We start from the raw sequence: 27026 nt of genomic DNA on the forward strand, positions 1-27026 counted from the left end.
TATGACTAATTGTAGAAATTGGAGGATGTAAAGATATAGAAAAAGAGTAATTAAGAAATTACTAGAAAAAGTAGTAATTAAGCTAATTAGTAGTAAATGTAATATCAGAAGGAGGCTAAAAGCTATTAGTCATAGTTGCTACCAGTAGCACATTTCTACATCTGTGTGAAGACCGGTCCTCATAACACTTTTTTATGTATTTCAGAAACTATTACGTCACCAGTGAGAAAAGCAAACCGCCGTGTGGCCTCGTTTCCACGCTATAGTCTCGATTCAGACACCAGGACGTCCCGTTTCAGACAGACTGTGGAGGTCGGGACTGGGGAGGGCTCGCCGGCTCTCGTCCGCCCACCCAGTCTGCCCTGTATGTCCCGTTACGTTGTTGATGGTGTGTCTGACTGGGTCTGTCTGTCAGTCCGGGTCTGTCATGTCTCCTCCCGCCTGCCCGGCGCGGTGTCCCCGCCCCCCCATGAATCCCTCTCTCCGTACGGGACCGCAATGATTTAGAAGTTTAGGAATCCCACGTGACGTCACCGAGCGGGTGATGTAATGCTGCTGTAAATAGATCGTATTGTAATCTCGCTCCAGTCCAACGTGGTTCCTCTCTGGAGCGCTGCTTGTCCTTCTTCACTGGAAGGTAAGACGCAGCATTTGCTGTCATTCATCAAAAGTTTATCGGCGCTGCTGTAGCTGTAGCTGTAGCTCACTCTCAGCTTCTTTTCTAACGGGGCTGGAAAGTTGTAGTTGTGTAGCCGGCTGAGGCGCTCTGTTTGGGGGTGTGACAGCTGAGCCGGGCTCCGTTTATGCGCTGAACAGGTTGTTTTACGGCGGGATCCAGGACCGAGCTTCACTTCTGCTGCTACTGTCAAAAAATGAGAAACTTAGACAAATAGTAAGTAAAAAAAAAAAAAAAAAAAAAAAAAAGTGCATCATTTAGAGACAGCTCATGTTATGTTATGTTATGTTATGTTATGTTATGTTATGTTATGTTATGTTATGTTATGTTATGTTATGTTATTCTGCTGTTTAAGATATCAGAAGGTGGAGGAGGGAAAAGTGCAACAAAGCTAACCTAAATAAACAACTACAGCAACAACTCGTTTTGCAAATGATATACAACATTAATTGTTTGGTATGTTAAAGCTTTAAGGGTGACGTCATGGTGTTTGGATAAAATCAATGACTGATATTATATGTGACAGGTTATAGAATGTGCTGAGTCTGCCACTTTTAGTCCAGCAGTGATTTAAAAAAAAAAAAAAAAAGAAAGTAGAAAAAAAGACATGTTGAAAATTTAAAAAGATTTTTTTTTTTTTAATTCAACTATTAACTGATGAAAAATGTATTATGTAATGACTAATGATGAGCCCATAAGCTGTGGACCTGCAGTCACATGAAAACAATCATTAACCCCCCTATATCGTTTTTACTGATTAGGTCTAAGTGATCTATTATCCCATTTATCCCTTTATTAATGTGTAATTGTCACACACACACACACACACACACACACACACACACACGCACACGCACACACACACCTGTGAAGTCACTTCTTTAGGCTGTGGGTTTGGGATGGGGGGTTGAGGCAGGTTCAAACCTGTCAGTATAGCCCTAAGTGCAGCTCTCCCTCCACCGCCTCCCACCCTTATTCCTTCTTCCTTCATTCATTGCATCCTTACCCCCTCTCTCTCTCTCTCTCTCTCTCTCTCTCTCTCTCTCTCTCTCTCTCTCTCTCTCTCTCTTTCCATTCCCCACTTCATAACTCCACTTCACCCCCCCTGCTCTTTCCATCTATCTTGTACATTTGCCCTCTCTTTCTAGCCTCCTCCTGCCTTCCTTCTCACTCTTTCCCATAGAATCAGGACTCTCTACCCATGAATATTCTTTCCCCAAACTGTCACCGTATACTTGTAACTAGATCCCACCTCCTTCTTATTTCTTCTCTATGATGCTTATAAAAGTCAGAAATTAGCTGACCTACGCTGACCTTTCAAATTCATTCTGTGAAACTCGACGGTGACACATATTCAGAAGAATGCCCGAGGTCAGCAAGTTAGAGACTTCTTCCTTTTTGCTCTCGAATGAAACTGATGGGCCTGCAGCAGTATAGCACTCCACCATCAGCGTAGTTCCATATCTCTCACTGATGAGCCGAGTGGGTCAAGCTGAGGTTACAACCCACAAGCCGGTCTATTTACGTGCTCCGTTCTGCTGCATCTGTGTTGGTATTTTTATCCTGTGATGACTTAATGTGAGACACGTTGGTCATTTATCTGTTCGTTACGTTGTTAAATGATGCCCCGCCGAAAGCTGAGCCACTCAAGATGGACTTGTTTGTACTTGGGTGTGAAAACGGTGAAAATGATTTTTCAGTAAGGGGTGTGCATTGCCATGAATCTGACGATACGATTACCATGTCACGATAGAATACATCCCGATATACTAAACAGTACAATATACATTGAGATATATGGAGATATCAACAAGAAGACATACTGTAGTCATCAACATCCCCTGACAGATTGGTTGTCATTATAACTCTCAACCTTTTCCTAAATGTCCTAAATCCAAGAAGTTAGATGTATACATAAGAAAATATAATCACATCAGAATATAAAATTACTAACTATCTTTAATGGTTTCTAAGAAAAGCTGTCCCCTTTGAAGATACCTCGAACAGAGTAAAGAAAAAGGGAACATGGGCAATAAATCTAGAAAAAATAATTGCGCACTTGCCATTTTCGAACTCTATCCAGGTATTGATACCCTGAAGCCACACACCAAAATTTGATTATCTTGTCTTGAACGGTTTCTAAGAAAAGCTGTCCCCTTTGAAAATGCCCCAAACAGAGTAAAAAAAACAAAACAGAAAAAGGGCAATAACTCGGGTAAAATAATTGCGCACTTCTCATTTTCGAACTCCATCAAAGTATTGATACCCTGAAGCCACACGCCGAATTTGGTCATCCTATCTTAAACAGTTTCTGACAAAAGCTGTCCCCTTTAACTCGGACAAACGGACACACGGACGGACGAAGCTCAAACCTATATCTCCCATCACACTTTGTGGCAGGGGATGATAATTGTCAAATTAGTGAATGTTGATGGAGCATGCATGGTTCAGTACCTCCAACAAGGTGAAGAACCACTAAATTAGAATAAATATAAATTTTCTCTAAAGTTTAATAGTCTTTTATCTGTGGCGATGATTATACATTACCAGTGAACACACTGATAAATACACAATAAATCACGCTTTTAAGACTTTTCTATCGATACTGTAGGTACAAATGTATTGGCACCCCTATTTTATTCCAAAAAATCACAATAAAATGCGCAATTCCGATTTGATACGGATGAAACTCGATGGAGTAATTGAGTCAATAATGAAGCGATATATGAATTTTTGAAATATTCACCAATGATCAGAGATAGGGATTTTTTTTATTTTTCAAACTGATCCAGTTGGAAAAGTTTGATCAGTATATTGATGCAGATTCCTCCAAACTTTAATGGAATCTTTCACTGCATGAGGTTTATACTTGTTTAAAATGTTGTCAAAATCCTTGAAGTCCTTCTTTGTAATCCTGCCAACAGACAGACAGACACACAAACACAGCTCATATGTTGTTCCTTCTTTTGTTTGTGCAGGGTTGTGTATGACATGAATGACAAACAGGACAGGCCTTATGTGTGTGGCGCCCCTGGCTGCTCTCAGGTGAGTCACACATGCTCTATGATCAGAGACGGGGTCGAATTAAATTCACCTATGTGAAATAGAATGATAAAACTATGAAGAAAACTGATAAATACGTGATATTTTGCATCATGATTGGAATTATAGAAGTAATGCTTAGCTTAGCAGAGCCTGTCTGTAGTGTTCAAAGGCAGTTTGTGATACACACCAGTATGCAGAGGTGTAAAGAGTACTGTATCATATCATTCTCAAGTAGAAGTAGTTATTTGATTGAAATTGTCAAGTGCAAGTAAGTCATACATGAAATACTCAACTACAAGTAAAAAGCAGCTCAATTAAATAGTACCCAAAGTAAAAGTTACTGATTACTTTCACCCCCATCTTTATTTTTGGTAATAAATCTTGCTACGGTTCCCTTGCATACAGTAAACATCTCATGTATAAACTTTAAAAGGAAGAGACCAAATCTTGCGCAATTGGAACTTAATTTATGTTCCACAAACGCATCTGTATAAAATAAAACGTTTGTCAAAATGTACAGTTCTTTTTTAAAAATAAAATAACACCAATAAATTCAATTCATTGTAAAACCAAATTCTCAGGCTCTAAGAATAGCTACATTTATGAACTCTAAAACAGTGCCATGCCAAATGTGCCATGTGGGTAACAACTTAATTGGTAGAAACTAGAGCTGCACAATTTATCAGATTTGAATCGTGATCACAATTTCACTTGCCGCGATTAAATAAATCTGATCATCTGCAATATTTACATTTAAAATACGGGCTTTGAATTATGTAATAACGTATTTATTTGGTGCATGTTAAATTCTTGTGTTCATTTTTTTTTTAATTATATAAATTTTTTTGTAGAATTCTTCAAGCTTCATTTTGCACTTAAACTGTACATATATTGTTCCCCCTAACATAATAAATAATTGTGATTATAATCATGATTACAATATTGATCAAAAATAAACAATAAACTACAACCTGAGCCCAAGACAGTGGCTGGGCTTTGATCAGAAATGGCACGACTAAGAACATATGGATTATTTGATTGTTGTCTGGTCATTTTTTTTGTAGTTTAACAATGTTTGTTGATCTTTTAAAAATAATAATAATAATAATAATAATTTACTCAGGAAGGGTTGGGTGTAGAGATGTAAGAAATTATTTTACTTCTTTTAAAACGTACAAGTACCCATAAAAGCAACTCAGTTACAGCCACGTGAGTACTTGTAATCCATTACTTTCACCTCTGCCATATATATTAAAACAATGACTTTCACTGGCTGTGGTAAGACAAATGAATTTGTCCAAGTGGCGTCTGCCATCTTTATTGATCTCATCATCACTGTGTCTCTCTTTGTGCTGCAGCTCTTCCAGTTAGAGGAGCATTTGGTCATACACAGGCACAAGCATGAGATGACCCTCAAGTTTCCCTCCATTAAGACGGATGCAGCGTTCACAGGTGAAACAGTTTCAATTTCAATGGCAAAATATAACATTTAACAAGCTTGAGTGTTCTGACTGTTTTTCTTTCGGTGCTGAGATCAGTGCTCGATGTGAAAGGGATGATAGTGTGTCGTACAGTATGAGATCAGATAAGCACAATGCAGGCTTTCTTGTCTTTGATAGTCTGTGCTGTGAAACTGAGCAGCTCACGTTGCACCTTGCAGGGTTTGCTGTGTCAGATTAGACTAAACAGACAGATACATGGCATCAGTGAAAAAAGTGACTTTTTGTGCAGAGGGCTGATGGCAAGTTCATTTACACGTATATATCATATAATGCGTTCTTAATGTCATAAAGGGGTGGAGCTTGTTGATCAGACGTTTGTTTTTTTCACACTATCATAGAATAGGGCTGTGTCCGAAATGACACACTCCGTACTGTACACTATAAACTCAATGAGTATATACTGTCTACTACAGCAATTCTCAACAGGTGGGTCAAGATCCAAAGTTGGTCATGGACGTGTACTGGTTGGGTCGTGGACAGCTGGTCAAAAATAATGTCTCTCTCATGATGGACTTGTCTTTTATTTTGAAATAAACTTCTTTTGACAGACATGCTGTGAAATGCATGGTGAACAGGAACATATGTAGATTTGTAAAAAAAAAAAAGATTGTGTGTTTCAAACAGCTTTTTTGAAAAATCTGAAGAACCCCGGTCTACAATATACTATTAGTATGAATTACGATGATGACAGATGTTGAGCGTTCCCACTGAAGTATACTTCGAAGTTTCCCAAGATGCATTTCTAACCTACATTGACAAAAAACTGAAGCACACTGAGGCTAAATATCTCCGTTTATTCTCCACCTTTGAAAGTTCTGAAAACATTTTTAGTGAGAAAGTGACCAAGTAGAATATCAACGTGCTCATTTGATCCTCACAGAAACACATTTCATGTCGTCATTTCAGAGATTTTTGGAGACCTTCCCATGATACTACTGACAAAACCTCTTGTTCACTTCAAAACAAGAGCCATATTTCCAAAAGCGTTAAAAAACTAATGCAAGACAAGAAGAGATGCATTTGTTTTGAAACGGGGATGTTTGATTTTTGGCTTGAAGGTGGTCCAAGGACGATTTAACGTTCCGCTCTCAATGCATCATGACTGTGCCCACCATGCATACAAAAATTTCCCGAAAGTAGTATACATCCGGGTATTTCTCGCGTACTAAATCTTTTCATACTATCTAATTAGTAGATTTTTTGGGGCTTTAAATGAAATTGGGCTTTTTGCCTTTATTGGTCATATATGTGTTGTTACACATACATGAAATTTGTCCTCTGCATTTGAACCCATCCCTAGGGAGCAGTCGGCAGCCATTTTGCGGCACCTGGGGAGCCGTTTGGGGTTAAGGGACTTGCTCAACATCCGCACTACATACATCCTTTTGACGTCAGACTTAGTATGAGTAGTACGTTAGTATGACATTTCAAACACAGGCCATGAGCCTATTTTCTTATATTGTGAAACAATATTGGACTGAATTTGAATCTAGTTCATATTGGAACGCATTAGTAAACATATTGTCTATATTTAATATTGTATAGTAAATAGTGTGTGAGTTGAGTAAATCTACCACTCACAGAGCTCTCTGCTATCCACAGAAACAGCTGTCTATCTGTCTGTTGGTTTACATTTTAATCTCCTTCCTTGTTTCTCTCATGTTGCAGTTTGTTACGCCTCTTACAGGAAATTTCCTGTCAAAACACATAGTACCTTTGACCTCTGACCCCCCATTTCCCAAGTGTAGGGCACTCATAGAGAGACAGACTGATATTATCTGACGATCAGACAGAAAAACCAAGAGTAGATGACGTGTCTCACCTCTTTGCACAAAGTGCAGTCTGTTAATTCAGTTCAATGATTTCCTTAAACTAATGTGCTTTTGTTGTTTTTTTGATTTCAGATCAGACTCCAACACCGTCACGATTTTTGCAGAACTGTGATGAGGTTGGTCTTTTTAAGGAGATAGAGGAGGAGTTTCTTCAAGCACAAGAAGAAGAAGAAAAAAACAAGCAGGTATGTTAATTCATTTCCCCACTTATGGCTGAAATTTTTACCAAATGACAGAAAGTTTTGGATTTAGCTTGAAAGATTTGAAGTTTGAGTAATTCAAGCAGTCAGACTGGACAAATGCAATTACATGCATCTTTTTTCATGATCTGTTATCATAAAATGCAGCTTTGTCGCTCTTCTCCACAGACTGTCTCCCACAATGGGCCGTCTTGTATGAATCAGCACCCACTCAAGCTCCAGCTCCAGCACCCAGCCCATCCTCATCGCCTCCAACCCCAGGCACCGCTGCATCCTTCCCAGACTCCTGCCCTGCATCACCCCCAGTCCCATGGCCCTATGATGGCTCCTAGCTGCAGCCTGCAGCAAGCCCTGTCCTCTTCCCCACCTGGATCTGTCATCACCCAGGCGCCTTCTACCCTGATGCACTCTGGGTGAGTTTGATTAGCAGTGGACACACACACACACACACACACACACACACACACACACACACACACACACACACACACACTTTTCATGGTCTCACATTGAACATAACAAGAAGACATAGTCATCAACATCCCCCACCAGATCGGTTGTCATTATAACTCACAACCTTTTCCTAATTGTCCTAACTCTAAGAACTTAGATGTATACATAAGAAAATATTATCACATCAGAAAAAAACTACTAACTATCTCAAACGGTTTCAAAGAAAAGCTGTCCCCTTTGAAGATACGTCAAACAAGGGCAATAACTCCCGAAAAAAAATCATTGCGCGCTTCTCATTTTCGAACTTTATCAAGGTATTGATACCCTGAAGCCACACACCAAATTTGGTCATCCTATCTTAAACATTTTGTGAGAAAAGCTGTCCCTTTTGAAGATATCTCGAACAGAGTAACAGGCGAGTTTGGGAAAATAAACCTCAAATACTATGTTTTGGAGTTTTAGAACAAATGGAGATGGGTGAAAAATAGCATGATATGGAACCTTGAAGACACATTCTCCTCTTCGTGACTTTCACTGTGAAAGAGCTGTTCCAAAACCTCATTGACAGTAAAGCTTTTCCTAGTGGACATTTTCAAGATAGATAAACAACATAAATAACCCCTTGATAATGAAACTATTACCTGTTCTTTAGCGCCACCATCAGGTCAAACTTTTAAGTTATTATTAATTTATCTTCAATAGTTTTCATCCAAATCTTTTCAAATCATATTAAACACTGTTGTTATCACAGAAAGTGACAACAAATCCTGTCAACTGACAGTCACATGAGCTGCACAGGAGCCCACAAGGGCTAAAAAAGCACAATAGTTTGCCTTGGTTTACACAGTGCACATAGCCTCTGGGGTCAAAACCGTTCAGCAGTTTGCAAAGCTTAATTTTCACACCAGGATGGCCGAGTGGTTAAGGCGTTGGACTTAAGATCCAATGGGTTTATACCCGCGTGGGTTCGAACCCCACTCCTGGTAAATTTTTACAGTAAATCTATAATAAGGATGATCTTAATCTGGTGCTGGATTCCCGCAAGATGAAACGTCTGTATGGATGTGTTAACAGACTGTGAGACTCAAACAGCATAAAAAATCAGTGGTGACACAAGCGATAATTTGCCATGAAAGTGAAGCTTCCCAAACAGATGCTTTCAAATTCACAATATTTCTCACTTTCTCCTATGTTACTTTCACTGTGAAAGAGCTGTTCCAAAATGTCATTGACAGGAAACCCTTTACTAGAGGACATTTTCAAGAAAGTGATAATGCCCTCTCCATTTTTTTTAGTTAAAAAAAGTTAATTATAATGTAGTTTTTTAAATGATAAACATTGAATGGGGTAAAAAGAAAAAAACTCTGTCAAGGTATTGATAGCCTGAAGCCACACACCGATTTTGGTTATCCCATCTTAAACGGTTTGTGAGAAAAGCTGTCCTCTTTGAAGATACCTCGAACAGAGTAAAAAAAAAAAAAAAAACCGCACAAGGGCAATAACTTCGGAAAAAAAACATTTGCACACTTCTCATTTTCGAACTCCATCAAGGTATTGATACCCTGAAGCCACACACCGAATTTGGTCATCTGTCTTTAACGTTTTGTGAGAAAAGCTGTCCCCTTTGAAGATACCTCGAACAGAGTAACAGGCGAGTTTGGGAAAATAAACCTCAAATACTATGCTTTGGAGTTTTAGAACAAATGGAGATGGGTGAAAAATAGCATTATATGGGACCTTGAAGACACATTCTCCTCTTTGTGACTTTCACTGTGAAAGAGCTGTTCCAAAACCTCATTGACGGTAAAGCTTTTCCTAGAGGATATTTTCAAGAGATATAAACAACATAAATAACCCCTTGAAAATGAAACTATGACCTGTTCTCTAGCGCCACCATCAGGTCAAACTTTTTAGTTATAATTAATTTATCTTCAATAGTTTTCATCCACATCTTTTCAAATCATCTAAAACACTGTTGTTATCACAGAAAGTGACAACAAAAATGGCCGCATTTTCCTGTCAACTGACAGTCACATGAGCTGCACAGGAGCCCACAAGGGATAAAAAAGCTCAATAGTTTGCCTTGGTTTACACAGTGCACATAGCCTCTGGGGTCAAAACCGTTCAGCAGTTTGCAAATCTTACTTTTCACACCAGGATGGCCGAGTGGTTAAGGCGTTGGACTTAAGATCCAATGGGTTTATACCCGCGTGGGTTCGAACCCCACTCCTGGTAAATTTTTACAGTAAATCTATAATAAGGATGATCTTAATCTGGTGCTGGATTCCCGCAAGATGAAACGTCTGTATGGATGTGTTAACAGACTGTGAGACTCAAACACAACATAAAAAATCAGTGGTGACACAAGCGATAATTTGCCATGAAAGTGATGCTTCCCAAACAGATGCTTTCAAATTCACAATATTTCTCACTTTCTCCTATGTTACTTTCACTGTGAAAGAGCTGTTGCAAAATGTCATTGACAGGAAACCCTTTACTAGAGGACATTTTCAAGAAAGTGATAATGCCCTCTCCATTTTTTTGTTAAAAAAAGTTAACTATAATGTAGTTTTTTGAATGATAAACATTGAATGGGGTAAAAAAAAAAAACTCCGTCAAGGTATTGATAGCCTGAAGTCACACACCGAATTTGGTTATCCCATCTTAAACGGTTTGTGAGAAAAGCTGTCCTCTTTGAAGATACCTCAAACAGAGTAAAAAAAAAAAAAAACGCACAAGGGCAATAACTTCGGAAAAAAAACATTTGCACACTTCTCATTTTCGAACTCCATCAAGGTATTGATACCCTGAAGCCACACACTGAATTTGGTCATCTGTCTTTAACGTTTTGTGAGAAAAGCTGTCCCCTTTGAAGATACCTCGAACAGAGTAACAGGCGAGTTTGGGAAAATAAACCTCAAATACTATGTTTTGGAGTTTTAGAACAAATGGAGATGGGTGAAAAATAGCATGATATGGGACCTTGAAGACATTCTCCTCTTTGTGACTTTCACTGTGAAAGAGCTGTTCCAAAACCTCATTGACGGTAAAGCTTTTCCTAGAGGACATTTTCAAGAGATATAAACAACATAAATAACCCCTTGATAATGAAACTATGACCTGTTCTCTAGCGCAACCATCAGGTCAAACTTTTTAGTTATAATTAATTTATCTTCAATAGTTTTCATCCACATCTTTTCAAATCATCTAAAACACTGTTGTTATCACAGAAAGTGACAACAAAAATGGCCGCATTTTCCTGTCAACTGACAGTCACATGAGCTGCACAGGAGCCCACAAGGGCTAAAAAAGCACAATAGTTTGCCTTGGTTTACACAGTGCACATAGCCTCTGGGGTCAAAACCGTTCAGCAGTTTGCAAATCTTACTTTTCACACCAGGATGGCCGAGTGGTTAAGGCGTTGGACTTAAGATCCAATGGGTTTATACCCGCGTGGGTTCGAACCCCACTCCTGGTAAGTTTTTACAGTAAATCCATAACAAGGTGCTGGATTCCCGCAAGATGAAACGTCTGTATGGATGTGTTAACAGACTGTGAGACTCAAACACAACATAAAAAATCAGTGGTGACACAAGCGATAATTTGCCATGAAAGTGATGCTTCCCAAACAGATGCTTTCAAATTCACAATATTTCTCACTTTTTCCTATGTTACTTTCACTGTGAAAGAGCTGTTCCAAAATGTCATTGACAGGAAACCCTTTACTAGAGGACATTTTCAAGAAAGTGATAATGCCCTCTCCATTTTTTTGTTAAAAAAAGTTAACTATAATGTAGTTTTTTGAATGATAAACATTGAATGGGGTAAAAAAAAAAAAAAACTCCGTCAAGGTATTGATAGCCTGAAGCCACACACCGAATTTGGTTATCCCATCTTAAACGGTTTGTGAGAAAAGCTGTCCTCTTTGAAGATACTTCAAACAGAGTTAAAAAAAAAAAAACCGCACAAGGGCAATAACTTCGGAAAAAAAAACATTTGCACACTTCTCATTTTCGAACTCCATCAAGGTATTGATACCCTGAAGCCACACACTAAATTTGGTCATCTGTCTTTAACGTTTTGTGAGAAAAGCTGTCCCCTTTGAAGATACCTCGAACAGAGTAACAGGCGAGTTTGGGAAAATAAACCTCAAATACTATGTTTTGGAGTTTTAGAACAAATGGAGATGGGTGAAAAATAGCATGATATGGGACCTTGAAGACACATTCTCCTCTTTGTGACTTTCACTGTGAAAGAGCTGTTCCAAAACCTCATTGACGGTAAAGCTTTTCCTAGAGGACATTTTCAAGAGATATAAACAACATAAATAACCCCTTGATAATGAAACTATTAGCTGTTCTCTAGCGCAACCATCAGGTCAAACTTTTTAGTTATAATTAATTTATCTTCAATAGTTTTCATCCACATCTTTTCAAATCATCTAAAACACTGTTGTTATCACAGAAAGTGACAACAAAAATGGCCGCATTTTCCTGTCAACTGACAGTCACATGAGCTGCACAGGAGCCCACAAGGGCTAAAAAAGCACAAGAGTTTGCCTTGGTTTACACAGTGCACATAGCCTCTGGGGTCAAAACCGTTCAGCAGTTTGCAAAGCTTAATTTTCACACCAGGATGGCCGAGTGGTTAAGGCGTTGGACTTAAGATCCAATGGGTTTATGCCCGCGTGGGTTCGAACCCCACTCCTGGTAAAATGTTACAGTAAATCTATAACAAGGATGATCTTAATCTGGTGCTGGATTCCAGCTAGATGAAACGTCTGTATGGATGTGTTAACAGACTGTGAGACTCAAACACAACATAAAAAATCAGTGGTGACACAAGTGATAATTTGCCATGAAAGCTTCCCCAACAGATGCTTTCAAATTCACAATATTTCTCACTTTCTCCTATGTTACTTTCACTGTGAAAGAGCTGTTCCAAAATGTCATTGACAGGAAACCCTTTACTAGAGGACATTTTCAAGAAAGTGATAATGCCCTCTCCATTTTTTTTAGTTAAAAAAATTTAACTATAATGTAGTTTTTTGAATGATAAACATTGAATGGGGTAAAAAAAAAAAAACTCCGTCAAGGTATTGATAGCCTGAAGCCACACACCGAATTTGGTTATCCCATCTTAAACGGTTTGTGAGAAAAGCTGTCCTCTTTGAAGATACCTCGAACAGAGTTAAAAAAAAAAAAAAACGCGCAAGGGCAATAACTTCGGAAAAAAAACATTTGCAGACTCATTTTCGAACTCCATCAAGGTATTGATACCCTGAAGCCACACACCGAATTTGGTCATCTGTCTTTAACTTTTTGTGAGAAAAGCTGTCCCCTTTGAAGATACCTCGAACAGAGTAACAGGCGAGTTTGGGAAAATAAACCTCAAATACTATGTTTTGGAGTTTTAGAACAAGTGGAGATGGGTGAAAAATAGCATGATATGGGACCTTTAAGACACATTCTCCTCTTTGTGACTGTGCTGGATTCCCGCAAGATGAAACATCTGTATGGATGTGTTAACAGACTGTGAGACTCAAACACAACATAAAAAATCTATGTCACTTTCACTGTGAAAGAGCTGGGGTAGAGCTGGGCAATATATTGAGATTCAATATATATCAAGTTTTCTATTTTGGTGATTTTTTGATAGCTCATTTTGTATTCAAATACTTGTTTTAGCAGTCGCTGCTTTCGTGACTTCTCAGAACAGCATGAAAAGCACAGTTGGATGAATCACTGAGTGCGTTCTGAACCACAACTTCCCCTAAACAAGCCACACTACAGAACTCACTCACAAGAGCTGTCCATTGGAGGAAAAAAAGCCAAAAGTGGCATATATTGTGGAGCTGTTTGTTAGCAAATGAGCCTGTGTGGCATTTTTCATCAGCAAATTTAACACAGAATAGTTTTCTGGTTTGACTTTATTTGAATTAAAAATATCAAGATTTATATTGTATATCGTTGTTTTGAAAGACTTGATTGAGCTACTTTTTACTTGTATTTTATGTATGACTTATTTACACTGGTTTTCCTCTTGATTACTATTTATATCTGCACCGTATCTTTTTTGTAAATACTACTTACCGTAGGTAAGTACTTGCTACTGTTTGTCCAGTTTTTATCCTGCTATACGAGCCAATGCATCAAAATATCCGTCTTATCCGTTCTGTAAAGTCCTAGTTTGAATGACAATAAAGGACGTCTAAGTCTACTTGTACTTGAGTACAATTTCAATTAAGTAACAGCACTTTTACTTGAGTAGGATATATCAGTACTCTACACCTCTGCTGCACACGAGATGTGAAATTGTCACCTAAAAAGCAGTTTTCCCTCACTAAATTCTTTGTTTCTTTTTGTTTCTACCTGTTCTTCATCATAATGTTCCCTCCTTATTTTGGACACATGAAACACATTTTTTTCAGACACAGAAATCACTGTAATTCACCTTCCCACTAATGAACAGAGGAGTTAAAGTCACTCAATTGACAGAACAAAATAGTAAAAAAAAAAATCAAAGCAAAGGAGAAAAAGAGAGAACCCACCGCAGAACACCCACTCTACCCCTCCTCCCTCCTCCCACCCAGCTACGCGGCTCTGGCCTGTGTTGTGTCTGTAAAGACTCTGCAACCAGACCGGAGTCTCTCAGAGCCTGGACAGCTTCCATGGCTCCATGGTTATCACTGCGCTCAGCAGACAGATAAGAAGTGGAGTTCCTGTCTTTCATCTGACCAGCTCCCAGCAGCTGCTCCCACTCTTCCTGATAATGTGGCCCTGAGCTAGTTAAACCATCAATCAAAGCAATTTATAGCTGCATATAATACATGGACTGTGGGCAATTAAATATTCAACTCGTTCATGCTGCCTGATATTAAAAAATACCTTTAAAGACGGGCCCTTATTTTTTCAAAAAAGAAAAGAATGTATGCTTTTTTTCCTTTTGTTGCCAAGTTATAAAAGTAAAAATTACATGATTCTGTTCAACTATAACCTGGCTATACATAACATCAGATTCTCCAGACCACTCATGCCAAACTCGAGGCCTGCGGGCCAAATCACGGACATCAAAGCCTCCAATCTGGCCTGGGAACTTTTTACTTGCAGGTGTTTGCACCTAACGTCGAGAGATCATCTCATCAGACAGCATTGGTTCTTCATTAATTCAAGAGCAGGGTAAATATCAGTTATTTTTCATCTGGCGTAAAACTTCCCATAGGTGGCACTGACTAAAAGATGCTATAGATGTGGTTTGAATCATATGACTGAGGGATAAAGGAAGAGTCCATCGGTTTCTTCAAACGTTCTCTATGCATTGGGTGATAGGTGTTTTTTTTTTTTTTTTTTATCGGTTCTTCACATTTTGTTTTGTTTTGGACTGTCCAATCCCAATCCTGGATAAATAAAATTGTCACATGTTGTTTAATGATTTATTGTATTTATTTATCAAATTTTCCATTTGAATTCAAAAGTATATCAAATTATCAGAATTTTCAAAGTTAAATTAGAGGAAAAGAAACAGAATTTCACATCTTAATGATTGGAAAAACAAAACCTAGACGACAGGAAGAATGAACATATTTTCTGTATATATAAAATGTATCTAACATAATAACAAATGACTTTTCCTAACTAAACTGTTTTAATCTGTACATTACATTTTAATTTAAAAATTGTACTTGTTTAAAAACTAGCTTTTCAGACATGAAGTCCAGATACAAACCCTAAAACAAGCTGCACCTTTAAAATAGGGTCCCAATTTTCTACTTTATATATGTAATCTGTTATTTTTGTTATCGATTCATCATTAATGTTTTAGTTTAATTTTTTATTGGTTGTATTTTTGTTTTTTACCGTCTGCTCTTTTTTATTTTGTTGCTGCAAAAAGTGAATTTCCCCTCTGGGGATCAATAAAGGTATATTTTATTCTATTCTATCCGCTAAAGAGCAGCTTATGACAAAGACAAAAGATGTGAAGCATCACAGGCACTTCTTATTTTCTATTTATTTATTTACTTGAAAGTCACTCCTACATTAAACCATATTTCCTCCTGTAATATACAGTATAGGACCATAACCTGGTCATGATCCTGTACATAAATAAAAGCTCTGTCACTTCTGCTGTTTCTGGATGGTTTGAGTTACTCATAACATGTCTGCTATAAAACAACCTCCAAACATCTGTCTGGTCCTGAACAGGACATGCCATAGTGTGTGGACTGAGCTGAGAGTCAATTATGGCTCAATAAATCAGAGCCAGATGAACCCAGACATCATCTTAGTCAGCGCTAACCAGCAAAGTGTCGCTAAACAAACCTTGCATGAGGCGTCTGACTGTGTTTACCACCGGTTACCATGGCGACCCCGTTTGCTGTGTCTGGCTGTTGGCCTGGTCGGACTGTTGTGGTTGAGTTATTTGGATCGTCTGTGCTCCGTTGTATGTTCAACGGGTCATATAACCCCCCCCCGCAAATTTAGTAATGACATCATTTCACTGATGACCTCAGCATGACCAGGGAGCTGTTTGATTGGACAGGAGTCTGAGCTGTTAGGGCAGCACGGTATCCAGGATGTGATCCCTCTGTTCCTCTCCTCCCTCTAAAGCTGCCATCTTATGCTCTACATAGACAAATCTCATACAAATAAAACTGTTACTGTATATGATGGGATTTTAATGTATTTTTGTAGAAGGATTTAGGTTCAAATGTGGGAAAGAAAAGCTTTAAATTGAATATTTTTTGTGTGCTCTTACCATTTTGTGAGAGGCGTAAAGAGTACTGATCTATCCTACTCAAGTGGAAGTACTTGATTAAAATTGTACTCAAGTTGAAGTTCAAGTAAGTCATACATAAATTACTCAAGTACAAGTAGAAGTAAACATCTCATGTATAAACTTAAAAAGGAACAGACCAAAGCTTGCATAATTGGAACTTAATTTATTTTCCACAAAGGTATCTGTATAAAATAAAAGGTTTGTCAAAATGTACAATTCTTTTTGAAAGTGTCTATTTGTACGGTTGCCGTACGGACAACCCTCGGTGCTATTGGTACGGTTACCGGAGTACGTAGCGTCTTAGGGTTAGGTTATAACACAATATCGCAACAATTTTTAGGGTTAGGTTTAGGGTAATGTTTAGTCTTAGTTACGCGACCTAAACTGACCAATGACTGACCTATCACGGATAGAATGTCGGCATATTGATACGGCAACCGTACTGATAGCCACTGCCATTCTTTTTTAAGTAAAATAACACCAAAGAATTCAATTCAAAATAAGAAAAATATCAGGCTCTATGTATAGCTACATTTATAAACTCTAAAACTCAGAAAATAACCTCCATTCAATGCTGTTTTGATGCCTTGCATTACGGTTTAATCTGGTTGGTCGGCTATGATGTGATGCATTTGATTGTTGTCTCGTCATTTCATTTTTTGTAGTTAATTTACTCCATAACGGTTGGGTGTAGAAATGTAATGAGTGACTTTGCTTATATTAAAACGTACTTAAGTACAAGTAAAGTTACTGGTTTTGAAATATGCTAAAAAAAAGTACACATAAGTACCCATAAAAGCAACTCAATTACAGTAACATGAGTACTTGTAATCCATTACTTTCACCTCCGGCACCAGGGTTGGAAAATCTCCCAGTTAGCAGGTCTCTGGTATGACTTTGTCCCATTCCTTTGCCTTTGTTTCTGACCACAGGCCAGTTCCTGGGCCTCTTTCCTGCCTCCTCCACATGCAGAACAAACACAGACACCCGATGCCAGCCTCCCTACCTGGTACTCTGCCGGACCCGGCCATGCAAGGGGCATCTGCTCAGCACATGACTGTAAGTACTCAAGCTCACGCTGTTCAGCCACGCATGCATCATGATTTATAGATGCAGGTAGAGCGGCCAAAGATTTTCAAGGTAAAAAAAATATTCATGGTCAACAGGAGAAGTCAATTCACTCCTTTTGAATGAATTAATCAAAAGTAATCAAACTCCAGATGGATGTGACCTTGTGGGGGAGCTCTTTAAACCTTAGTGTTGTGGAAATACATGCTAAAGCTTTCTTTGTCTGAGTCAAAAGGTTATTTTTGTATCGATGTTTTCTCTTTCTCAGATGGAGAAGCAGATGTCCTGTGCTATGGGTTTAGCTGCTCCAGTACACAACTCCTCCTGCTCCTCTCCTCAGGTACAGATACTGTCTCTACTACATTGGATTTCTATACTATAATAACTAGCCAACACTTACCAAAGTACACAGACACAATAGTAGAGCACACATTCAGTGGAAGCTTTCATTTGATTTAAACAGCATTATTAGAAGTTGTTATGAACATCTTTGCAGCTTAGATTTGATCTTGAGAAAACTCTCAAAATATCACCGAATCGATTTTAAACTGTACCTTTTATTTTTTTTACCAGGAAGTCCTGTTTAGTTTAGAAATCTCTAAAATAATAAAACGCGTTCGTTCGTGCCACATTTTCCATGAAATGAGCACTTTTTTTGCATCGCGATTGTGTGTTTCGCTTTTAGGGGGCGCCGTTCTAACTCTACCCAAGATAGATGCACATATTTGGACTCGGGCGGAGCAGACTTTTCCGCTGACTCCTCGTTTGGCCCGATCTGAGCACTTTTGGAAAACCAATGGGAGAAGCACTATTACAGTACACGGAGGCGGCGCCCTTCCCGTGCGTGGGCGTGGTTCCAGTGCCTCTATCTGACACGCCCCCAGCAATTCAGAGCAGAGAGAAGTGCTTGTTTTTCCATGATTTTAAGACCTAATTTTATATACTTAGCGATTTTTTTTTTCATCTTTCAAATTTGGCTCAGTGGTCAATGACACATGTTTCTGTGGTGTGACAAACTCATAACACACATTTATTTCTGCTTTACACAGACTTTAATTGTATCCTACCAGGGCCTGAAAATCCCCCAAAAACTTAAGTGTATTTAATGTAATTAATTGAAAGCAAACATTTCGGTGGCGTTTGCATGTTTTATGTGGCAGGCTGACGTCCTGTCCTACCTTGTTGGTCTTAGGCTGTGTTCAAAATAACATACTAACATGTACTGTACTGTATATGTAATTATGTATACTATATCAGAACATTTCCTAAGTATGCATCTTGGGCACACTACTCATACTCAACTGCCCCCATGATGCATTGAGAGCGGAACGTAGAATCATCCTGGGACCGGCTTTAAGCTAAAAATCTACTTTTCAAAACAAAAGCATCTCTTATTATCTTCCATTAGTTTGTTAACACTTTTTTAGATAGGGCTCTTGTTTTGAAGTGAACCGGAAGTTCAGTTAGTAGCACAATGGCGGATCTCTGAAAATCTGGCATAAAATGTGTCTCCGCGAGTTTGATGGATCAAATGAGCACATGTCGATATTCTACTTGGTCACGTTCTCGCTTAAAATGTTTTCAGAACTTCCAAAGGTGGCAAATCAATCGAGATATTTAACCTCAGTGTGCTTCAGGTTTTCGTCGTTGTCGGTTTGAAATGCATCTTGGGAAACTTGGAAGTATACTTCAGTGGGAACGGTCACCATATTAGTCATAGTAGTAGTATATAGTGACGGTATGTGCTCATTGAGTGTGTAGTGTAGAGTACATTAATATGCAGTTTTGAACACAGCCTTGGTCTTTCTGTGTTAGATCACGACTCCTTCATTGTGTGTTGGTTTGCTCTCAGTGTTTTAGTTTCCTCACAGTCAAAACACATTGTGGCTTTTAAATGGACCATAGGTGTGTGTGTGTGTGTGTGTGTGTGTGTGTGTGTGTGTGTGTGTGTGTGTGTGTGTGTGACCTCTCCAAGCTGTAACCAGTCCCACTGGTTCCACTAAACTGGAAAAGGTGTCAGTGCTCTAAGTAAGATGAGTTGGTATAGATGATGCTTTGATATTTTTTTATTGGTAAACATTAACCAACTTGTCTTTAGATCATTTCTTCCCTGTCTGGACTAAATACGGGATGCACTCCAACACACACACACACACACACACTTGAGGTTGAGACCGCAATCGAAACACTCTTCCAGACTTTCTTGGATGTTTTATTTCCCTTGTGTCAACTTGCTCTCAATCTCCTCCCTCGTAAATTTTACATTTCCTCCTCCTCGCCGAGTGTAGCATGAATTGTTAAATATATTATGGGCGCTATCAAAAAAAAAGCAGCATCAAAGGGAAAACTGTGAAATCAAGCAGCATCCACACACACACTCGCTCTTTTCTTCTTCACATTCACATTTAGGTTATGACTCCTTGTAGTCGGGCTTGTAGGCACCGCGCAGACACAAAAGTGGTTTCAGATTGCACAGCCACTCAGGTCACAGGTTGAAATCTCAGCCTCTCCTCCTTTAACACGCTCTCTGTCTCTCTCACGCACTCTCGCCTTTTTTTTTTTGACGCTCCTTCACTAAAACCATGTGTGATCTCTGAAACATTATGACGTATTCAAGTTCTGATTAATCTTTAAACAACTTACGCAAGAAAATACATTCTGAGGTAATTTAATGTATTTATCTGAATTCGGACATTACATATTAATCAATGTGTCAGCAAACAGCGTCAATATAGATATACCCGAGTTAGCACAATAGCTAAATTTCATTTGTTGTCCTAAGGCACTCTGGTGAGAAATAAATGTCAAGTGTACTAAAATTTCGAATACTTTTTGTGCACTTGAAGTCACACTAATCGTCAATATACTTCAAGTATATCTATGATTAGTTAACTTAAAGCGTGCTATTTTTGGAACAACTAACTTTGTACTAAATATACTTTAATTGTAATTAAATTATAAAAAAAATTCAACTTGTGTATTAGTGTATTTTTACGTGCTAAAGTGGAACAACTTAAAGTATATGACTTTAAATGTACTAATTTATGCAAAATTACTAAATTAATAAATGTGTTGAAGTAATGTCCACAGTAATACTATTGAACACTTTCCAAATACATTTCTTAAGGTACAAGATACCTTTATAATTAGACTCAAATGTAACTTAAAATACGTTCTGCCTCCTGTTCTATTTCTAAGCTTGTTTGGAACTTCCAGTAAACCAGCAAACTGAGAGTAGAGTGAAATTTATCTTGCAAAATATACAATGTGTACAAGTATATATATATATATATATATATATATATATATATATATATAAACTGTCCTTGTCACAAAAATTCTAAAGCCTTAAATTAAATTCTATCAATTAAAGACAGTCATGGCTGTAATATTTTCACCAAAAAACCTTAAGTTTGGCCCTTATTTTTGGAAATACTGCATATTTAGTGTTTTTTCCTGCTGAAGAAATTAGACATTCTCATGATGAAAAAAAAGTCCATACAAACAAAAAGGGTTTCAAAATTATAATACATTTTATATATATGGATAGGTCTGAAGTAGTTGATGTGGTGGAAGTAAAACAAAAAAAAATCATGTAGTACAAAGTATACAAGTGTACGTACATTTAAAGGCACACAATGAGACAAACATTAAACTTACTGACGACAGAAAACATGATACCAAATATACTATTTACAATTAAAAAAACAACAGTCAGGAGCTAAAAGAGCCCAAGAAAAAAGTACGATATTATCTATGGGTGCAAGACTGCTGTGTTTTTAACCAATTTTTGAGAATTGCTTTGAAGGTTGCTTTGAAGTTGTCGATTTGCATTTCCACGGCGTACAAGAGGACTCGGCTCCTATAAAACAGCAGAAGGTAGATTAACATGCCTCTGTCGTAGAGTTGCGTGGCAATCGGCTCAAATGGAAAAGTAAACATCGGACAAGTGGATCAGTGTCTCTTGTACAGTTTAGGGTCTTCATTCACTGATGCCAGAGACAGAAATATCAATGCGATGTGTCATCTAGGCCAAGGAGACCCATGATGTAATCACCAGAGCCCGTGTCAGGGTGTTTCTGTGTAGTAAACACAACTGTAACGCTCGTGTCCCGTCCTGCTTGGTGTGTGCGTGTGTGTGTGTGTGTGTGTGTGTGACTGGCTGCCAGGCCGGCTGGTAAAGCTGGCACAGACAGCTTCAGTGACCTCATCTTTGGCACCAGCTAAATGTGCTCCTTTTTTTTCTCGTAGCTGAACACTGAACACACAGAGGAAAGAGAGTGAAATCTGCCTGGTCTCTTAAAGAAATATTGTGTAACAGGGGGGTTGGGGGGGTGGGGGGTGGGGGCAGATAGCGAATTAACAGAGTGGGAGGGGGGTTATAGGGTGATGTCATGCTTCAAACATGACCTCTCCCTTTCTCTTTTTCCTCTGCTGAGTGTAGGAGAAAGGTGAGATGGGGTTGAATTTAGCTTATACGGTGTTCATATGATACAAGGGAATAATGAAGTGTGAAGATATCAATCTGCATATGTTGGCAATTACTAGAGCGCATCGTCTTCCCGAGTTTGGAAAATGTTAAAGATGCCGTGAAGTGGGGAAAGTTGCCAATGGGTTATTGGGTTTTTTTTTTTATTTAGTTGTTTTTTTAAACATTTAGCATGGTAAAAATGTAATTAAACAATAACAGGCCAAAAATAATTTCACATTTTGTGAAAAAAAATTATATTGATTTTTATTTATTTTTTTCTTTCTTGCATTTATCCAAATCACGAAACAAAAACAACTTTTTGTTTTTGTTTTTTTTCTTTCTTAAATTTTTTGTTTTGTACTTCAAATCTTCTCATAGTTTAGGGTTGCACAGCATTCACAGTGTAAATCTATATGCTGTATTTATTTATTTGTTCCTGTTATGAAAACGCAAACCAACATAGATTATGACATCAAATAATATCACAGTCCAAATGAAACATTTTCATTAATGGAAAGGAGCAGGAAGATGAATACAATTTTATTTATATATATATATATATATATATATATATATATATATATATATATATATATATATATATATATATATATATATATATGTGTGTGTATATATATATATAATGAAAATAATAATGTTTTTAAAGCTTTCCATAATTATTAATTTACACCCATCCTTTTTAAGTCATGACCACATTTTAATGTCAAAAATTTCTGGTGACCCCAGAGACATGTTTTCATTCTAGAAATAGTTTTTGATCATGTGATATTGTGTTACGAGAAGCCAGGATTAGAGCACAACGTGATGAGTGACAAGATGTGCCAGCTCAGATATTTTCATGCTGTATTTTATTTGAACAATTTGAAATTAGAGAAAGTAAAAGTATAGAATACAGTCAGTAATTTATATTGTTTTTTCTCAATTATTAAAAATTTCAGGCAACCTCATTTGAATGCCGGGTGACCCCGCACAGGGTCACGAACCTAAGGTTGAAAAACGTGCTTTACACAGTAACATAAAAAGCTCCTTGCTTCATTTCCACATTTTGGCCTTTGCACAGCTTTACTCAATAATGTAATGTTTTGGAGTGCAGTTTGTACATAACTGATGATTACTGTGTATATATCATCTACTCCCATCCAGAAAGACAGGACAGTCTTCTAGCTGTGTCACTATTAACAATGATACAAAAAAACCCAAACCCTTTAAAACCTAATTTTGTTCTTGAAAATTCAGTACGAGATTACTCTCTCTTATTGTAGAGTGGATGCGTTTGGGATAAAATGCTTCATTTAGAGATTATGCACTTGCATTTTTCACATTTGTATTAAGATTAGAGATTTTTTTATTATTTATTATTTTTTATTATTAATCTATACCAATATATACAGTACAAGGAGCATCTCCGCTCACCTATTCCACCTAAAACATCATCTGTACAAATTAAAGAAAAATATTTTTAAGATGTTTTCTCTAACAAAAACATATTCTATTTGTTTTGTTTTTTTTAATAATGGTGGAAAAACAGATGCTAACCAATATTATCGGCCGATAATATCACCCATCACTAAGACAATCAGATATGTAAAAATAAAAAAAAAATAGAGGAAGAATATTGTTTCATGGCCTATTTGTTGTCTTTATTCTTGCATTATAGTTTTGTTTTTGTTTCTATGGAAACCTATTTGTGTTTGACGGTTAAGATCCTTTCATTTCAGTCATGTTGTACAAAGCTTTACATTAGGGCTGGGCAATATATCGAGATTCAAGATATATTGAGTTTTCTATTTTGACGATAAAGAAAATGACAATATTGCCTATATTGATACATATATATATATACATATATTTATAGTTTATTTTGTAGCAAATTACCTATTTTAGAAGTCGTTTCATTCTCTACTTCTCAGAACAGCATGACAAGCACAGTTAAATGGACTGCTGAGTGCATCCTAACCCAGATCTACCATTAAACAAACCACACTACAGAACTCACTCACACGTGCTGTCCTTTAGAGGAGAAAAAGCCTAAATTGAAACATATTGTGCAGCTTTTTGTTAATAAATGTGTCTGTGTGGCATTTTTTTTATTCTGGTCAGACTCTATTTGAAGTGAAATCATCGAGACTTATATTGTATATGGCCATTATGAGAAAAAATATTGAGATATGAGTTTTGGATCATATCACCCAGCTCTATTTTACATACATGTAATGAGTGAGAAGATATCATTTATTTATTGTCTGTCTCCATGCAGAGATCCAAGCCCACAATGGCTCTCCATTACCAGCAGCATCACCCTGGAATGATCAGCAACCCAATGACATCTATGGGCCACATGATGGACATGATGTGCCAACGCCACCACACGCAGCCTTTACCACCACAGCACCACCAACCCCACCATCATCATCCACATCATCCGCAGCTTACAGCTCCACCCCTCACCTACCAGCAAAGATGCCATGCCCCCCTCGCACAGCACCCCGGAAGCACCCACGGCCACCAGCTTCAGCAGCCAGGGAACGCAGCGCACGCTCAGGTTCACCGCTCACCCCCTTCACACCTGCACCAGGGGTCTCCACCCGCTCCATCACTGTCTGCTCCCCCACAGGTAGAACGTGAGCTTTAAAAAGGAACATTTTCAGCCACAGTCAGTCATTGGTCACACAAGTTTTATACATTAGGCTGACATTACGTTGTCATTATCTGTCATTAGCATGAATAAGGTGTCATGAAGGCTGTCATTAAGTTGTCATGAAGTGTCGTTCTCTAAATTATGACACCTTTAGAGCTATGTTGGTATTTTTTGGGTTAGGTGGAGGGATCTAGTGGGGTTAGGTAGGGTTATGATTTGGGGTTAGGGTTAAGTAGGGTTAGGGTTAAGTAGGGTTAAATAGGGTTAGGGTTAAGTAGGGTTAGGGTTAGGGTTAAGTAGAGTTAAGGGTTATGGTCAGGGTTAAGTAGGGTTATGGTTATGGTTAGGGTTAGGATTAAGTAGAGTTAAGGGTTAGGGTTAGAGTTAAGGATTAGGGCAGTGGTTCCCAAACTTTTCACATTCCCGTACCCCTTCATACATTTAACCTGAACCCATGTACCCCTACTCCTACACACCTAATTATTATGTAATGTCAGGTACAATGTGGCCCTACCGTAAAATTTGTCTCTTAATTTTATCAATCTTGTTGAGGAATGATAGATCATGAAAACAAATCATAATCTGTAAGCACATAAGAAAACATCTTTGTTAAGAATTATTACTTGTTCGATCTATTTAATTAATTAGCCTAAAGGCATTTTCAGTGAGAAGCAAATCTTTCTTTTTTATATAAAAATAGTCAATTACAATTTCATTAAACACAAAACAGTGGAACCATGTTACAGTTCTATGGCTTACACTTATGTAGTTAATAATAAAAAAATGTTTCATACCAACTTTTCCAACGACCTGTCATTTCTCTTCAGATCATTTTACCATTAAAATTATTTATAAATCTCGGGGTATACTGACAGAAAAAAGGCTCAGATGCCTACACAAAAATATTAATACAAATGTTTTCATGGATAAGGAAGCCTAGCAAGGTCACCAAGAGATGAGAAACATATTAAATGATAGATAATATTTTTTAGGCAGTGGCTATCTGTACGTAGCCGCACCGTACGTAGCACCCCTCATTGGCCAGTACTTCCGTTTGCTATTAATACGTAAATTCTTTAACTACGTTACGGATTAAAATTAACCCTAAATAGCACCGGGGAATGTTCGTACAGCTACGTACAAATAGTACTCGTTATATCATAAGAGATGCTAGCAGAAAGCTAACACAAGAGGAAGGTTACGTTTTATAAGGTTATTTATTAAAGGCTCAGTAATTGTGATTAATTGTCATTGAACTTTGGTAATTGGGAACTGAATTGGAAGTGACTTAACTTAAATTTTAGTTGTAATCGGAAAAAATGCCGGTCACCGTAATCGTAATTCAGTTGTAAATGAACATGGATAATTTAGGACATAATTGTAATTGAAAATGTAATTGACTCCAACCCTGGTAACGAACGACACTTAATGACAGGCTTCATGACACCTTATCAATGCTACTGACAGGTGTCATGTCATAATAAGGACAGCATAATGTCAGCCTTGATGCATAAAACTTCATGTAAAGTGTTACCCATTCATTTTACACACACTACATGTGATGTTTTTGTTCAGTTGTCACCAGTTGCACAACAGATGCATCCCTCCCAGCCTCTCCACTCTCAGCATGAGGTGCAGTCTGCCAGTAGCTGCAGCAGTGGAGGAGGAGGAGGAGGAGGAGGATGCACCAACCGTCGCAAAAGGACAGCAGAGCAGGACCCAGACGAGAGGAGGCAGAAGTTTCTGGAACGAAACCGTGCGGCGGCCACCCGCTGCCGACAGAAGAGGAAGCTGTGGGTGTCGTCGCTGGAGAAGAAGGCCGAGGAGCTGACTCACACCAACCTGCAGCTACAGGTGAGAGGAGCTCACGCACAAATCCAGCCGTGCGTCTGAGGACGCTGAACGTCTCTGTGTGTCCCACCAGAACGAGGTGACATCACTGAGGTCAGAGGTGGGTCAGCTGAAGCAGATTCTGCTCACCCACAAGGACTGTCCTGTGACTGCACGACAGAGAGAGTCTCAGGGGTACCCCAGTGAGTGACCCCCACCCACCAACCCCCGCCTCCTGCACTCCTGTCTACAAATCACACCAGCTCTTTTCCTCCATCTCCTTCACCACAGAGGGTATACGACAGAAAAACTGAGCACAAATGTCACTCATTTATATACACTAATGCAGGGTTTTTCAACCTTAGGGTCGTGATCCCTTGTGGGGTCACCCGGAATTCAAATGGGGTCACCTAAAATGTCTAGTTATTGATTTTAAAAATTACTGATTAGAATCATGTTTTTGCAATATTTAAAAGAAAGTGTCTATTTGTACGGTTGCTGTACGAACAACCCCC

General features: G+C 38.2%; 1 protein-coding gene and 4 non-coding genes across 6 annotated transcripts; all 5 read left to right on the forward strand.

Moving 5' to 3' along the window:
* Window positions 1-549: 549 nt before the first annotated feature.
* LOC114472423 (cyclic AMP-responsive element-binding protein 5-like) lies at window positions 550-26972 on the forward strand. 2 transcript variants are annotated; one of them, XM_028461674.1, is made up of 10 exons: window positions 550-637; window positions 3655-3721; window positions 5080-5173; window positions 7128-7240; window positions 7424-7668; window positions 17416-17542; window positions 17820-17891; window positions 24301-24657; window positions 26257-26535; window positions 26606-26972. In XM_028461674.1, the coding sequence occupies exons 2-10, from the start codon at window positions 3668-3670 to the stop codon at window positions 26720-26722; spliced, it is 1458 nt and encodes a 485-aa protein (XP_028317475.1). In that variant the 5' UTR covers window positions 550-637; window positions 3655-3667; the 3' UTR covers window positions 26723-26972. The 2 variants fall into 2 exon arrangements, with proteins under 2 accessions (XP_028317475.1, XP_028317476.1); XM_028461675.1 differs by lacking the exon at window positions 550-637 and adding an exon at window positions 646-892.
* trnal-uaa (transfer RNA leucine (anticodon UAA)) lies at window positions 8612-8694 on the forward strand. The gene has a single exon. It is a non-coding gene; the product is annotated as a tRNA-Leu (tRNA).
* Window positions 9861-9943, forward strand: trnal-uaa (transfer RNA leucine (anticodon UAA)). Its single transcript has one exon. It is a non-coding gene; the product is annotated as a tRNA-Leu (tRNA).
* On the forward strand, window positions 11104-11186 carry trnal-uaa (transfer RNA leucine (anticodon UAA)). The gene has a single exon. It is a non-coding gene; the product is annotated as a tRNA-Leu (tRNA).
* Window positions 12338-12420, forward strand: trnal-uaa (transfer RNA leucine (anticodon UAA)). Its single transcript has one exon. It is a non-coding gene; the product is annotated as a tRNA-Leu (tRNA).
* Window positions 26973-27026: the final 54 nt, after the last annotated feature.

The sequence above is a fragment of the Gouania willdenowi genome, chromosome 11 (genome assembly GCF_900634775.1).
Source record: "Gouania willdenowi chromosome 11, fGouWil2.1, whole genome shotgun sequence".
Taxonomy (NCBI): Eukaryota; Metazoa; Chordata; class Actinopteri; order Blenniiformes; family Gobiesocidae; genus Gouania; species Gouania willdenowi.

Excerpts from the sequence above, each read along its gene's own strand:
- LOC114472423 (XM_028461674.1), top strand. The coding sequence starts at position 3,668 with ATGAATGACAAACAGGACAGGCCTTATGTGTGTGGCGCCCCTGGCTGC. Across the intron at positions 7,241-7,423 it reads AAGAAGAAAAAAACAAGCAG|ACTGTCTCCCACAATGGGCC; the intron begins GTATGTTAATTC and ends TCTTCTCCACAG. Across the intron at positions 26,536-26,605 it reads ACACCAACCTGCAGCTACAG|AACGAGGTGACATCACTGAG; the intron begins GTGAGAGGAGCT and ends GTGTCCCACCAG.